We start from the raw sequence: 15,664 nt of genomic DNA on the forward strand, positions 1-15,664 counted from the left end.
TTATGCCGGCCGATTGTGCTGGTTTGTCATGGTTAGCATTCTGGACTGTCCCTGGAATGTAGGAAACGGATGAATTTGAATGGAACCATGAGGTGGTCTGCCGGGCCCTCTCCTTGTCTCAAGGAAACCTGTGCCTGTTTGTCTGGGCCCGGCCTGATGGAAGCAGTGGAGGGAAAGAGAGGTGGGCCTTTGATCTCTTTGTTGCAGCTGCTCCCTGGGAACTCGCTGAAATCAATGCCCTGTTTTCCTGAAGGAATGAATGGCTCTGCCTAACTAGCTTTGTGAAGCTGTGGGGGAATTCACTGCCTCTGTTTATTGACAGCTGAAAAGGAGCACATGGGGTGGAATGGGCCTTCTTGTGAAAACCAGGCACAGGGAAAATTAGACCTCAATTTAACACAGAGGAATTTGGAAATTCACCCCAAAGGAGACGGTGGTTTCTCATGCTTACATTAGAATGACTCAAGTTTGGGGCTAGTGTGTAATGAACAATGGAGGTTCTGTCACAACTGTGTTATAAGTAGGAATATGGTATGCATAATAAATGATGCTAAGTAGAAGTTGATTCAACACCCTCCTTCTATTTTAAACACAGAAGTAGAGAAAGACAAATATGAACCATGATATAATCAAGTGATTCTTTTATTTTTGCATTAAGAAGAAAAAGGAAAAAATTGATACTTAAAGTAAGCATTATTAATGTAACTTTACTAAGTGTCAAGAATGTCACTCATTTATGTTTCAAAACATCTTTGAACATTGTATCTGAATTTCACTCATGGGAGCTCTTCCTGCCGCTCTGGATAGCGTGTGTTGTATGGGAATATTGTAATATGTTTATTTTTAAAAACTTATATTCTTGGGATGTCGTAACTGAAGGCTATGCCAAGCGTAAATGAAACTGGCAAAGAGACCAGTATAGCACTTGACATTAACACAGTTCATAAATCTTAAAATTACTAACTTACTTTTGAGAACATAGTAAGGAAAAAGTCTTGAGTTTATCGCAAGGAAACATCACCCCTCACTTGCTTGATTTCCCAGGAAGAATTTATAGCTTCTTCCTTTGGCCCCAAGCCCTTTGTGCACACCTCTATTATAGCACTTAACACACTGCCCTGTAGCTCTTTGTTTAGGTGTATTCTTTTAGCTGGAAGTAAAGCAGCTGTGGCGGATTCATTTTTATATCTCCAAGCCCAGCAAAGCTCCTGGCTCGGTGAATGCGAGCAGCATGAATGGGGATTGATAGCTCCCTGTACATTACTTTGAATGTAATTACTTATCCAGGCTTCAACTGCAAATACTACATTTTAGGAAAACCTGATTGATCTATTGTTACCTGATTGGTGCTATAGCTTTTTAAAATCTATTCTTTATGGAGAATTATTAAACATTTTTTTTTTTATTTGGCAAGTTTGTTGAGCAGCCCATCAGCCTCTGAACAGGAGGCATAAAAAAGTGGATAGCATTGTCCTTTTAAAATCTAAGCTCTGTTCTCCAATATTCTTTCCTAAAATTAAATCTCAACACAGTGTTTAGATATTTCCAGCTAGACGAGAAAAGCTTTATATTTAGAGTTCTGTGGACTTTCACTGGGCCAGAATTAGTGATTGTGATGGAGAAAGCATCCATTTTCGTGATTTATTTCTATGATGTAGTGTTAAATAATGCAAAACAAAACACCCTTTGACAATTTCTTTAACCAGATTTACCACTGCCATGAGCCCCTTATCAAAAGAAGCAAACACCTTCACTTGCCAGTGAAAAGAAGGGAAATTTTGAATCTAAAGGACGAACTACTATGATTTTACAGGACCCTAGAACAAGCCCAGTTTGGGGCTATTTGCAAGTTAAAGCCTATTTCTTTTTAAACCACAGCTTTAAGTGGGAAATAGTTGTCAACATTCTTTGGGAAACAACATCTTAAAATCATAATGGAAAATTTTAGTAAAGGGGGTAAGGAAGCACAGAGGTACAGTAACTGGCTAATATTTTACCCTTCGTGATATTTTTGTTTTTACCACCAAGATTATTTTTAAAGAAATCTGTTTGGTTGTCTGTTTTTGATTGAAGGTAAGGGTGGGGTATAAAATACAGGTTTACAAGTGCGTGAGCTTTGGTAGGAATCTTGTATAGGATTGGGGTGTTTGTGTGGGTCATACAAATGTGGTACATTCAGCAGTTTGCGATTCTGCTGAGATTTCAGATTTCTTATGAAATAGGAAAATTACCATGGCCTTGATCATCGATAGACTCTCACCCCCATAAGTATTAACTTGCAGATAAGAAGGCAGTAAGCATAGCACTTAGGTTTTATGATTTGGCTGCTCTACTCTCCGTTTCTGGAAGTAATTTCATGTGACATCATACCGAAGTAGGGAGGGGTAAAGGGTGGAAGGAAGTGTAGGAAATCAAACTACACTTTTTCATTTTCTCAGCGAGGCATATCTTTGTCTCGATTGATAGAAGGAACTACATACAGGCCAAGGAAGTAACTTCGGTTAAAAAGCTGTATTCTTGCTATGCCTGTTGAATCAGATAACTCCAGCTCCATGATCCTCTGTAAAAAAAAGCCTCGTCTCAGGACCGAAGACTGCTAGAGTCCCCAAGAAGAATCATTTCAAAAGGTTTGAGAGTCAGACCTTCACAACAGGCCTGGGAATCAACATATACATGTTTGTGTTTGCGTTGTGTGTTTATCTCCATCATCAAACTTCCTAGTAAAAAGACACCAGATACTTCCCTCTCAGATGGCTTCCCGTCCATCCAGACGGAGCAAAAAAAGCAGCCCTACTACAGGCTTATCTAGTCATTGCAAGGGAAACATCCTCCTTATTCATTAGATTGAATTACAGGAAAGACTGTTCTGAAATACAGATTTAAAATTACCTTCATTGGGTGTGCTTACTGTCAACAAGTTCTGCCTCAGACCTCTTTTCTCACAGTAGCCTTGTCTTTGGTGGGGGTTGGGGAACAGGAGTGAAGCGAGTTTTGTTTGTTTTGGTTTTTTGGTTGTGTGTTTGGTTTTTGTTTGCCTGTGTGTGTTTGGGGCCTTTGAATAATCCTTTCTTGCTCCTTAGAATCTCCCCCCCCACCCCCACTTCACCTTCAACCCTGCTCAGGGACTGGTTTCCCTTTCCCAAAGGATAGTGTTCGTGTTTGACACTTTTTAAAAGATTCTGATAGTCACCTGATTTCTGCCTGAGGCTGTGAGGTATTTGTACTTGAACTGGGGTCTCTGGAAAATAATTGCAAACCCACAAGGGCTCCTTGCTTCCCAGATACCCGAGCAAAGCCCTTTACTCAAAGTAATTTATTTAATCCTCGAAAGACTCCTGGGCCTTAGGTACGATTGTTGTCTTCATGTGACAGGCGGGAAGCTGAGGCCGAGGGAGACCGAACAGATTGTGTGAGGTTTCTGAGTGGCTCCAGGGGCACCTGGGAATGTCGGCCTTCGGACACGGAGGCCCATGCCCTTCCCCACACCACTGCCCAGCCCCTCTCAAAGGACGACTGCCGCCAGAACTTGAAGGCGGGTCTCTGGAATGTAGGGATATGGCGCTAGGGCATGTTGACGGGGAGAACTTTTTGATCTTGGCATTCCTGAACTCATATTCTGTATATCAGTGTCTCTTACAGAGCAGGGATGTGGTTTTTCTCAGTGCCTTTTTTTTTTTTTTTAACCTTTTGATTCTTTCCCCCCTCGCTCTAGGGTTGCTTTCACGTCTGATGTGGCCTCTGTTTCACGTCACATCGAACAGTCCTCTGTACCTCAGACTGACAAAGGTAAGTATGTCTCTGCCGAGCCAGCAGACTTCTGCCCCGTCTGCTCTCCTGCACTCAGGCGTGAGTCTGTATTCTTGTTCTCTCCTCTGGTTTGGCACACACCAAAGCCTTCCACCTTTCCCACAGTAGAGGGGGTTATGTTCCAGAAAATGCTCGCTCTCAGAGAATCTTCATTTGAGGAACTTCAGGCTTTGAAGGAAAAATAGGGTTGAGGGATAGAAAAGCCTGTTTTTCACTCTTTAGAAAAAATCAAGAGAATATGTGAAGAACTGTCATTGATATTTATTTTCATTTAGAAATAAGGGATTATTATACAGCTGATTTTTATTTAGCATGACTTGTTTACTGGAAATTTATGAGCTCCCTCTCTTACATTTTAAAAAGATGTTTTAAAATGATCCTGAAAAACAGATAAAATACTAAGGGAAAATTTGGGAGCGTTATCCTCCATTTAGAATCATAGTGAGTCTGCTAGATATGTTATAGTTCAGTTTCTAAACCATCCTCGTAAGACCATAATATAAGGTGATTCTCAGTTTTCATCTCTTCTGTCCAAATCTCTGAAAGTTATGAAATGGGGAAAAAGTGGGCCTCTAAATCCAGTGTTTATCTGAGAGGACTTATGGTTGGCAGGATACTCCATATTTATCAGAATTTTTTATTTATGATCATTTTCCACCATACATATGGAGATTATAATTTGTTTTAACCACCTATTTCAAAATAGCAACCTCTAATTCCAGCCTTAAATTTCGTATCCAACATGTTGATGTTTTTTTGCCCTGTAACATGTATTAGTTCTCTGTTTAAGAAGCCCGTGCCTTCCTCACCTCACGCCACCCTCCCCTGGATTTGGACCTTCAGTGCTAACGGTTGCTTAACCTTAATTCTTGGCCTCTCTCCACGCTTTTTTTTTTTTCTTTTTTACAAAATGTCCTTGACTGTAATATGCCATTTTTTTTTTTTATTCCAGTGTTCTGTGTAAGTTTTCTTATATTACATCTTACACTTGAAATTTTTTTCCCCTAAGCCTTTCACTAGATAAGTCACGTCCCAACTTACTTTGCTCTGGGGGCTGACTTCTAGAAGGTTATTCACGGCTGCCCGAGGTGGAAAACCAGAGTGAAGAGAATATTAGATACATGGGGGGGGGGGTGTTTAAATTCCTGTTCTCCAAATGATTCTAACTGAAACGAGTCCAACCATCATATTCAAAGAGAAATATTTAGCAAAATCCCAGAGTACCAGAATCACTTCTGTACGTCCTTTAGGCCACTTTATGATACCTGGAAGACCATTCTGTGCCAGGCACCATCGTGATCGTTTTCTCTAGTTAAACATGATCTTGTTATGTACAGCACAGCGATACTATCACACGATACTGTTACACGGCACTGGAATACAGTGGAATAAGGCAAAGGAAGACACATTCTTACACCACTCCTGAGTAAGAAAAGTTGTCATGTAAGAATTATCATTAAAATGTCTTTATTTTCTGACTCCCTGAACAAACAAAAGGCTAAACATGAAGGCAGTTTAGAGATGAAGGGAGTTGACGGCAGGAAGGGGGTCTTCATCATATCGGATGGTATTGAATATTGTTAAAGTTAGTAAATCAAGCACACTTCTCTACCAGCGTGTTTAAAATAGCACTAGGAGCTATGCATGTTTATACTCTAATGAAGTGTACTTTATTTGGGGAGTCATTTAATTGATCCATTATGTGGCGTTTACCAAGGTAATTTTTTCCTTTTTGTTTGAGCGCAGGAATTAAAAGTGATTCATAAAACAGATACACTCACAATCAACATGTAAATTAGAACCACATTAAGATGATCATTGTTTTATGTTGTTTCCCTAAAATGGTTCTCATTGCCCTGTATTGTCAACTCTGTAAGAGCACCGTGAGAGTGTGGTGAGCTCTGGCTCAGGGAAGATTGAGAACTCCCTGCAAACAGTTCATTTTATGAACAAACTTCAGGGCACAGTTACTTCATTTATTCTTTTTGTGCACTTTTTTTGGGTTGTTCCCCCCCCCCCAAAGTAATTATGATCATACTGATTCTAAAATACACACTGGATCAGTCTGGGAGCATAGCCCTTATGTCTGCTGTCTGAGGTCTCCTCTGTAACATAAACCTGAGCACATTGTCTCCTGATGGCAAACGTTTGGTGCTTCTGATGAGTCAGGACTCTTGCTTGCCACTGGCAGAAACTAATAGGAAGGTGGAGAAATCCCCAAGAACCAAGGAACAGGGGCATATTTGCATGTTACAAGAATCCCTCTGACAGCAGCACTGTGATAAGAAGGAAAGGGAACCACTCCAGAAAGACCCTGAGGAGTCCAACTGGACCTCAGGGTCCAGTCTGTAGAAAGCCCTCTGCTCTGACCTCACAGATTCAAGCTCCTTACTCACCAGCCAGTCTCAGGTTTAAGTTAGGCCACATGAAAATTGAATTTGGGCCAATAAGATGGGTTTGGCCTCATCCTCCAGCACACCTCTGCACACTTGTCCTAGAAAATTTTTAGGCACCACAGCCTGGAAAGTAGTCTCCTGCACGTGGTGCCCGTGTTGGGTGACAGAGATTGGGGACAGGCCATGCGAATGTTCATGAGCTGCTTGCTTCTCTCTTCACTTCTATACCTCACCTATCTGGCATCAGAAGGGAAGCAAGTGTCAACAGAGGCCAGATCCTTATGAGGCCAGAGTGGTTCTACGCTGTGGTTGCTTTGCTTTCCCAAACCCTGGCCTGCTTGCCCAACACACCCTCGCCTCCACGTTCACTGCCCGTGAGTTCTCTTCTCAGGTCCAGTTTCCTACGAAATACTCATCTTCCCAACAACCAAAGCAGGGAGAGGGCACTGCATTGGCCCGCTCTGCCTCTGTGACAGGGCACCTGCTCCTCAGGGAAAGCCTCCTCTCCCAGTTCCATCTTCCCACCAGATGTGCCCCATTGCTGGGCAGACTCGGTGCCTGGGTGGCAGGAGAAGGGGATTCCCTGGTTGCTGATTCTTGTCCATCTGAAGCTCTTCCGGCCAGGGCTCGCTGTTCTGAACATTCTGATCTCTGCAGGATGGCTGGGAGAGCCGAGCTCGTCTGGATCCCTGTCCAGTTTTCCTCAGGGCTTTTGGAAGTCTCTTCCGAAGGCCTCCAATAGTTAGCCACAGGACTGAAATGGGGCTGGTTTTGAGTATGTGTGACTGGCCTCAAAGTATGAGCCCCTCTTCATTGTTTCATTTGGTGCCACAAGGACCTCCCGTTACTGCAACATCTTTGACTGAACAAATTTGTCACGTGAAGGACTCACATCCTCTCTCCTAGCGTAGGACTCTCCTCTTCCCCGAGCTTGTCAGTTTGCTGCACACTCTCATTTCCTTCACATGGAAATGAGCTGACCCTCTCGCTGTCCAGCTCCCTGCCCCGGAGTCCCGGCCAGGCTTGGGAAGAGGAGTGTCCTGTCTGAGCCCAGCTGCACTGGCCTCCCTCTCTCCTCGTCCTGGTCGACATCCTTACTTTTTTTGGTTTTTAAGCAACTCACAGTCTAAGATAAAGGCCCTAAAGACAGCTTTCTCTGTTTCTCCCTTTCTAGGTGTTTGCATAGGAATCAGAGGAGTTAATCTTGTGAGTAAACTCTCCACATCTGTGTGGGTTTCCTTCCTTCCTCCTCTCTCTGCCCCAGGGCTGTGAGCACAGGACTGCCCCCAGGTCACCAGAGCCTCTGCATAGACGCACTCCTCTCTGCAACAGGGGATGGCCTTTTTTGAAAAACAGTCTGGCACCAGTTGTAGCAGTTGAGCCTGGCCAGTAGCACAGATGCATATGGAGTAGGAGGCTAAGGTTCTTGGCACCTTCCAGAACCAACCCCCCCCCCCAAGTCTGAACCTCACCACACAACTTCAAGTATGCAGGAAGTCTTCCTTTTTTATTCCCTGTGACTGATTCAGAGTCTAGCCTCCATTCTGCTAACCTACAGGGAAATTTCATTTCATCTCTCTCCCTTTCCCTCATGGGGTATGACCTTAAACCCAGAGATTTCCATGGCACCTGCCAGGTGAGGGTCTGGCTTGGCCCTTCTGTGTGTCCCAGCACTGGGCTCTGCAGCTCTCGGCCTCAGGACCCGAGTGGAGGTTGAAAACCTCGCCCTGGGTGTGGGTTTCCCAGAGCACGGCCCACTCCCTGTCCTCCCCAAGGGCTCTGCCCACTGTCCTGGGAGAGAGAGCTGTGCAAGGGCCGGAGAGGTGCTTTCTCTCCCCTTCGTGGGCACCCTCTCTTTCTTCCATCTTGGGGGTTGGACAAAATCTCCTCATGGGGTTTAGAGGTTAACAAGGACAGACTGTCTCCGTGGTCATCTGGGCTCAAACATAAGGAATGACAAAGCCTGCCTCCTGTTTTAAACGAGCTAGAAAGAGAAGCTGTTGGGAGGACAAATGGAGCAGAATTCCAGAGTTGTCTTGCCGTGCTGATGTGGAGGGTGTGAAGAAGGCAATATGTTTTGTTTATGCCCAAACAGTGGTGACTACGGAAGTTACGGAAAGAGGGGGCGGGTACACTCGCAGAATCCGTATAGCTGAGTCAGTGAGGAAAATCTAGTGTGACCCCAGAGTTTCTGACTTGGGAGAGTCTGGGGAGTGACACAGTGGAGAGATTGCCCTATTGGTAACATGGCCGCTCCCACCAGGGGCTCTGGATGCCAACTCCACTGCCTGCTGGTCACATGCCCACGGGCAGAGTACTTCTAAGCCTCAGTTTCTCCATCAGTAAAATGGGGCTAATAGCACCTACTCATATGGTTGTTAAGGGTGTGTTAAGTGATTAAAATGGCCACAACCTGTGAGCATCCAGGATATATTAGCAACTGGTACCTAGTGGAGCCAGTAGCTAAAACTGGTATTGCTGGAGGGGCCCGTGCTTTAGAAGAGGCGATTTTCAGGGCTGTGAGAGATCCAGGAAGAGAGGTGGCAGCTGGATTCATCTGGAATTTGCAAGAAAGTTCAGGATTGAAAATGGAGCTTGGGGAGGCCTCTGATTTCAAGGAGGAGTTGAAAGCCTGAGTCACAAGTGGGGTCCCCAGCGATCGTGTGTGAAGGTAGATGGCCAGCTGTCAGGCCTGCACAGGTATTCAATTTTTGAGGGACCCTTTGCAGCTCACTCCTCCGTGACCTCTTTAAACTGACTTTGTTGTTTTGAGATAAATGTGAATATCCCACTTAAAGTCTCTACTTCAGGGGAATAATCTCATTGTTTACTCAGCAAAGTAAGAGCGGGGTGTCTGTTATCTCCTGTATCTAGTGGGCTCCTTTCCGTCTGGAATTACAGTCTTCAGAAAATAGAATAAATTAAAAAACTCATTTGAAAAGCTTTTCAAACACAAATCTTACCCATCTTCAAGCTAGAGGAGGAAGAAATCCCAGCATGTGGAGCTTGCCCAACTCTTTCCCACTCAGATCATTAGAAATAAAAAAGTCAGTTTGAAGAATTGACTTAAGAAAACTCAGGAGTAGCCAGAAGTGAATGAGCTGAAGCTGGAGGGAAATCCCTTTGTTTAATTTGGGTTTCGGTGCATGCCCAGCAGGCAGCTGAAGCAGTACCTTCAAAGAGAAAAGGATATATTCTTAAATGTGGCCCTCAGAAGCAGTTGCCTTGAAAGACGGACTGTGTCCGAAAAGATGCATTCTAGAAACCATATGCTCTAGATTTAGGAGATTTCGCTGTTTGTCATCAGTGAATGAGCAAACACAAACAGATCATTCCCCTGCAAATTCTCCCTCTTAAACAATTAACTCTAATCTGTTTACTGTGTGCCAATCCTCATTCCTAGAAAAATGTGACTTTTCTTGCTACTCTGGAGCTCAGAAATACGTGTATTTAGGAGTGTTTAATGTTATAGGGTCATTTTTGTCATATATATATATATTCATATATATTTATATGTGGATATACATATCCATATATGTGTATGGCAAAAATGACCCTATAACACCTATATATGTATATAACAAAGATTATATACACACACGTACACACACACACATATATATACACATATATGTGTACATATTTGTATATGTTTACATTTGAAAGATTAAAACCTTTTCTTCTGATTCTGAAAATCTGAGTTCTAACCTGAAATGCAGTGTGCAAAGAGCGTCCTGTCAAACTTAGATGTGTTCTTTTCCCCCTCTCTTCTCTGCTTGGCTACACTGTTGCACAGTGCGTGGGGTTTTCCCCAGGGCCACGCATGCTTGCAGGTTCTCTGTTGCATTGTTAACTCTGGGAGCCTTACTGGTCTGAGATGGCAGGTGGGAGAGGCGGAGGAACTTGGCCTCCTCCCTGCCAGAGTTCTCCTCTTTCACTGGTGCTGCTTACATTGAACAGCTTAAGAATAAGCTCCTGTGTGAGCCCTCGGAGGCCAAGGAGTATTGTTGGGTTCAGAAAGGAATTGCTTTCTTTTAGTGATAATTTGAATATTTTGACAATGAAGCTAAGCTACTCCACTGCCTGGTTTGCGTACTTCATGTCATGTGCACCCTTTCTCGTGAAGCAGGAGAGAGCTCCCGCCTCTCTGAATTCATAAATTGGTATTGTCCGTTGGTGAGATGCGTAAGAGCAAAGGAAGAATCATCCAGAAGGATTTTACTCTCTTGGTTCAATGTTTTTTAAAGTGCTTTAAAAACAACAACAACAACAGCAACAACTAATACAGGCCTTTGGAGGCTACCCAATAATCTAAAGCACCATGATAGATGTTGGGTATTTGGAGAAGAGGGCTGGGCCATGAGACGATGGAGAAGTGTTTATACATGCAAAACAAACTCTCTGGTTGCTTCAGAAATCCTACTTCCCTCCAGTTTTAACCCTCCAGGCTTTTTCCTGAATTGCGATGGGTTATTTTAAAAACTTAGTTGTCTAAAATGATCTTAATTTTTCAATTTTTAAAAAATATTTTATTTATTTATTTGACAGAGATCACAAGTAGGCGGAGAGGCAGGCAGAGAGAGAGGGAGAGGGAAGCAGGCTCCCTGCTGAGCTGAGAGCCCGATGCAGGACTCGATCCCAGGACCCTGGGATTATGACCTGAGCCCAAGGCAAGGCTTTAAGCCACTGAGCCACCCAGGCACCCCTAATTTTCCATTTTTAAGTTAAAAGGATGTTCTCCTACAAAATAAATGGGCAGAGCCTTTTTTTGATCAAACTAAGAGAAGGAAACAGGCAACCAAGTGAGTAAATCACATAGGTGAGATAGGATTGGCTTTGTTTCATAATAGATTTATCTTTGTGCTGGTTAGGAAAGTCCTAACAATCTTTCCCCTCTGAGGACTGACAGTCTGGCATAGTTCTAAATTGGAAGAAGCCAGGTTTTATAACAAACTGGTGAGCAGAGGTACTGGTTTCTGCATGCTCACCAGGGATCAGTGGTGCAAAGCCAGATGCGGGCTGGGCTCTGGAAGGCTTGGTGAAAACCTCGACTCCCAGGGCCAGAGTGATATGCTGCGAGGCTGTGCTGTTTGCACTGTGGCCTAGGAGTCTGTATTCTTTAAAAGATTTCTCTGGCAATTCTAGTGCAGAGCCAGCTTTGGTGACTACTGGACTATGGGTTCAGTTTCGAGGCCTCAGCCTTTTCCCCCTGCACATCTGGTGAATCTATATGTTTCTTTGAAGGTCTTGTTGAAAATGAATGCCTACTGGTTCTTGCTGCCTTTTCTCATTTGAGAATTTGTTTCAGGTTCTGTCATTGCATAGATTTGCATACCTGTTTTATGGTATTCTAATATTGTTCATTTAAAAAAATCATTTCCTCTGTGTGCTATTTTGAATATTTTCTATAAACAATTTCATGGTTTTTGGCCCTCCCCCCACAACCTGGCAGAAAGCAGGGGAAAACTTCAGGGTTTTTTTAATCTAGTTGCAAGTAGGAAAAGAGATGTAATAGAAATTCTTAAAGATCTTCCTGGGCAAGATGACGTCGGATTGAAAATCCTTTAAGTTACTGCATTATGAACTTTATCATACCTTTTAAATATATCAGATCTAAATGTTTAAGACTTTTGCCATCTGGTAGATCAGAGACATTTAAAAATTAACGGTGGTGTGGCTATGGAGGTATCCTACTACAGGACTGTAAAGTTTAAAACTGGTCTGTCGTCCATGAAAATGCCTGGAAGGGTGGTCAGAAATCTCTAGACAGGATCAGGTGTGTGTATGTGCTCCCGAAGGGAAGCTGAGGCTGCAGCCTGGTGGGGGGAACGCTGCCCCAGCTTCGTTCACTGAAGGCATGCAAGATCTCTTCCTACAGGTTGGACTCCTCAGAGAAGCTCCTGAGAGGACTCCACGACCACCCGGAAGCTGGTGTTTCCTGTCACCCAGCAGGTATGTAAACGGTGGTAGCGTTTTCAGATTATTGCCATCCAGGTGCGTGTATGACCAGTCACTCGGAAGCACAAGGAACAGTCCGGTTGGGCAGGAGGTTCCTGGGCCTTCCCAGAGGTTCTATGAGAGAAGAAATACACTTCCCCCTCATACTGCCAACTATCTTCGAACAGCATTCTTCTAACTTTTCTTTTTTCGAAACTTGAGTATGCTCTTCAACCCAGGGTATCAGAGGCTCCCACTGGCAACCTTTCTATCATCTGCTGGCCACTACCCACAGCCAGAGGTGACAGATCACTCTGTGGACTTTTCTGCAGGCTCCCTGTCCGTTCAAATGTTTTCAAGCCTCCCTGACCCACCTGGTGTGCCTGAGCTGCATAGAGGGTGTCTTCCTCTCTCTGGCACGTGTTGGCTGCCCAGCCTGAGGAGGACGCTGGTCAGGGGCCAGTCGTACCAGGGAATCCAGCCACGGAATCTGAGGCTGTCTTTGGAAATACTGTAGTCAGAGCTGAAGCCTGGGGCTTGTGCAGACGGTGTACCTTGGAAGGATGGCTGGGTACAGGTGGGAAGAGCACACAGTTCAGATCACCTGGGTTTGGCCTCTGGTCGTTTTCGTCACCACCAGTGATGCTGACACTCAAGGGGCCCTCACTGGGTGCCACCGTGCTTTGCATAGAACAGCACTTGCAGCCTCTTCTCTGTCAGTTCCCATGGGCAGGGAGCATCCGTCTCGACACCTCAGTCTCCTCATCTGTCGGATGGGGATGAAGATGCCTCTCTCTCTGACAGGGCCTCAGAGGGCTTAATGAGACTGTCATTGTGCTAAATAGCCTTTGAATGCCCTTTGAAATACAATCGGATTAAAAAACATATTGATGTTTGGCCAAGACATTGAAATTCATCCCAACATTGCCAGTCTCTCTAGTAGGAACGGAGAAAGGCAGAGCAGCTCCCGTGAAGCAGGGGAGGGGGTCTTGCCCTTGTGTCTTCTGTTTCCAATGTGATGGACGTTGGAAGGCTAAACGTGATAACTGGGAAGAGCCTGGACTGTGTCAGCTCTGTGTGGCTGGTGAGTCCGTGGGCCGGGAGCAGGTAGGGGGTGGCTGCCACACCAGGTAGTGTTGGTCTCGGGAGCTGAACCGGACAAGCCCAGGCAGTATGGCCAGTCCGGTGGCTAGGCTAGCCCGAAAGGAGGAGCTACTTGGGACATCGCTATAGGCTACTGGGAAGGAGCAGCAGGCATGCGGCGGGGGAAATGGGGCTCATTGTGAGCAAGGTGCCTGGCCTCCAGGGCGCCGGGAGCACAGACCCGCACAGTGAGGCCCCCGGGCTGGGCTGCGGGGTGGACCACACATGTGGCTCGCCAGCACAGCTACTTAGAGAGCTCACATTCCTCCCCATTGAGCGGGGTATGATTGTAATGGTTTGTTAAACAAACAAAGGACCTAAAGCTGTGAATGGGGGGAGAGAAAAGACTGGAGGTGAAAAGGAGATGCGGCCCTGCTTGCCAGTGTTCCTCTCTTCTGAAGCTTTCGCCTCCATTTCCCCCAGCATTCCTTTCTGCCTTTCAGCGAAGCCAGTGCAGGAACTGGGACAAGTTGCCTTGTCTTTCCAGTGCCTTTGCTTTTTAAAATGGAAACTGATGAAATGTGTAACATCTTAAAAAGGAAAAAAATTTACAACTGGAGTCACTTTGAAGGACCAGTGAGACGTATTTTTATATTTCAACTAAAGTATTCCTGCGTGAACCATTTGCTCTGCGTCGTTTAGATCTATGGGACGTGGCATGGAAAGGCAAAGAGAACATTCTTGCTCCAACACTGTGTGGTCATTTGTCTGATAAATAGGGCGTGTGCCCTCCGAGGGGGGCAGCCGTGCTTCCGGAAGAAGGTCAGTGAACGCTGGCACAGGCACAGCCATTTTACCTTTTTCTGTTAAGTATGTACACAGTTCATAGGACAGTGACTTCTGGGTGCTCATTTGGTGAAAAAGCTTAGGGAAAGAAAGAGTTGAAGCTGTCCTTTACCAATTGCCAGTTATATTCGTGGCCATTTGGGTAATCAGATTTTGGATCTCAGGCTCATTGCGTGTAAAAAACAAGCATGGAGAATTTTAGAGCAGCACCTTTCAATCTGCGGTTCCCTCTGGGTCCAGGAGTTGTCCCTGGGGGAGAGGGTAAGTGTGTGCTGTGCATGCTTGTGACTTTTGTCCTGTGTGAAGGAATCTGTTGATGGAAGCATCCTGGCTGTCACTGGCCCCCACGCCCTCTGGGACAGCCCTGACTCTTCTCCAGGCCCATCTCCTGCTCCTCCCCTTAGCCTCACAGCTGCCTTCAAGCAGCCTTTGCCCATGGGACACCACAGGCTGCCCTGTGCTGCTCTGTCCCTCCCTCTGCCTGAAGTCCCCCTCACCCACCTGCTATGTGCCGCACCTGGTGGCCGGTGTCAGATTTTTAGAAAGGAAGAGCAGAAGTCCTCTCTCATTCTGCCACTCCGAGATACTTTGCTGACATGGTGTTATCTGTTTGCAGGCCTTTTTCTTTTTATTTAGAGACACTGTTGTTTCAGAACCAAACAGTCCATCAGGGTCTTCAGCATCTTTTTCAAACCTCCTGTAGCTTTTATGTTTCCCTCAAGAGATTTTTAACTCCTGAATCTGGCTTCCCATCAGTAGGGTGACTGGTCTGCTTTTTTTCTTTTTTTTTTTTTCTCAGTTTGAACCTTTACCCTCACACACTTCCTGGGAAGGAACCAGGCTTTTCTTTTCCCTAGAATGGTAACTGTATTAGGACAATAGGCTCTGCCACTAATTAGGTAAGTTTTGGTTCCTCCGTGCCCTACTCTTAGAGACCTGGAAACAGAGATCACGGGCTGTGAGCTATGGAAGCATAGCCTAGAAGGGCTTAAAGGCCAGCCATAGAGGGTTTGTTGGGAGGGAAGAGGGGGATCTAGTTTCAGCTGTCACAAAAGGATAGCCTCCATCACTGAATTTATGACTGGAAAATCTTCTCGTACCAGAGGCTCTCGTGTGGGTTTCAGGACTGCTGTCCACCCCTCTCACCCACCATGATACCACCATGAGATGGAGGCCATGATTGGTCTCCTTGAGACCAGGTCTGCTCCGTCTCAGCTTGACAACCAGCCCTGGACTTCACCCTTGCCTCTCTGGATGCACAAGCCTGTTTTGCTTGTTTGTGGACATTTGATATTTCTTCCGGAGTGTCCTTAAAACAGTCACGTACATGGCGTGGAGAGGAAGGGAGCAGAAGTTTTCAGCATCTTGCAGAGGGACCCGTTCTAGGGCAGTGTTTTGGCCCTAGCTGGGGAGGCCTGAGCTGGGTGAGCCCCTCTGCTTCCACTCTGTTTGGGGGGGGGGGCTGCTTACACACCTGCTTCAGGGAGGAGCCCCTGCCGGGATGGAGCCTGGCTACCCGCCCCAGACAGCAGTCCTTTCCCCTGGGTAGTGTGGCTTCTCTTGGTCTTCTCTGGCCTTCTGAGGCTCATGTTCCT

The 15,664-nt window shown here is 45.5% G+C and overlaps 1 protein-coding gene across 6 annotated transcripts in view; it reads left to right on the forward strand.

The window, feature by feature from the left end:
• PLAGL1 (PLAG1 like zinc finger 1) overlaps window positions 1-15,664 on the forward strand; it is a 109,274-nt gene that overhangs the window by 74,972 nt on the left and 18,638 nt on the right. For 4 of the 6 annotated variants that reach the window (XM_032338022.1, XM_032338020.1, XM_032338019.1 and 1 more), the window contains 2 exons: window positions 3,713-3,786; window positions 12,082-12,155. In XM_032338022.1, coding sequence (XP_032193913.1) covers window positions 3,730-3,786; window positions 12,082-12,155 — 131 coding nt within the window. In that variant the 5' untranslated portion in view covers window positions 3,713-3,729. Of the gene's footprint in view, window positions 1-3,712; window positions 3,787-7,377; window positions 7,410-12,081; window positions 12,156-15,664 lie in introns of all 6 variants that reach the window. The other 2 variants (XM_032338017.1, XM_032338025.1) reach the window with 1 other exon arrangement.

The sequence above is a fragment of the Mustela erminea genome, chromosome 4 (assembly GCF_009829155.1).
Source record: "Mustela erminea isolate mMusErm1 chromosome 4, mMusErm1.Pri, whole genome shotgun sequence".
Classification (NCBI taxonomy): Eukaryota; Metazoa; Chordata; class Mammalia; order Carnivora; family Mustelidae; genus Mustela; species Mustela erminea.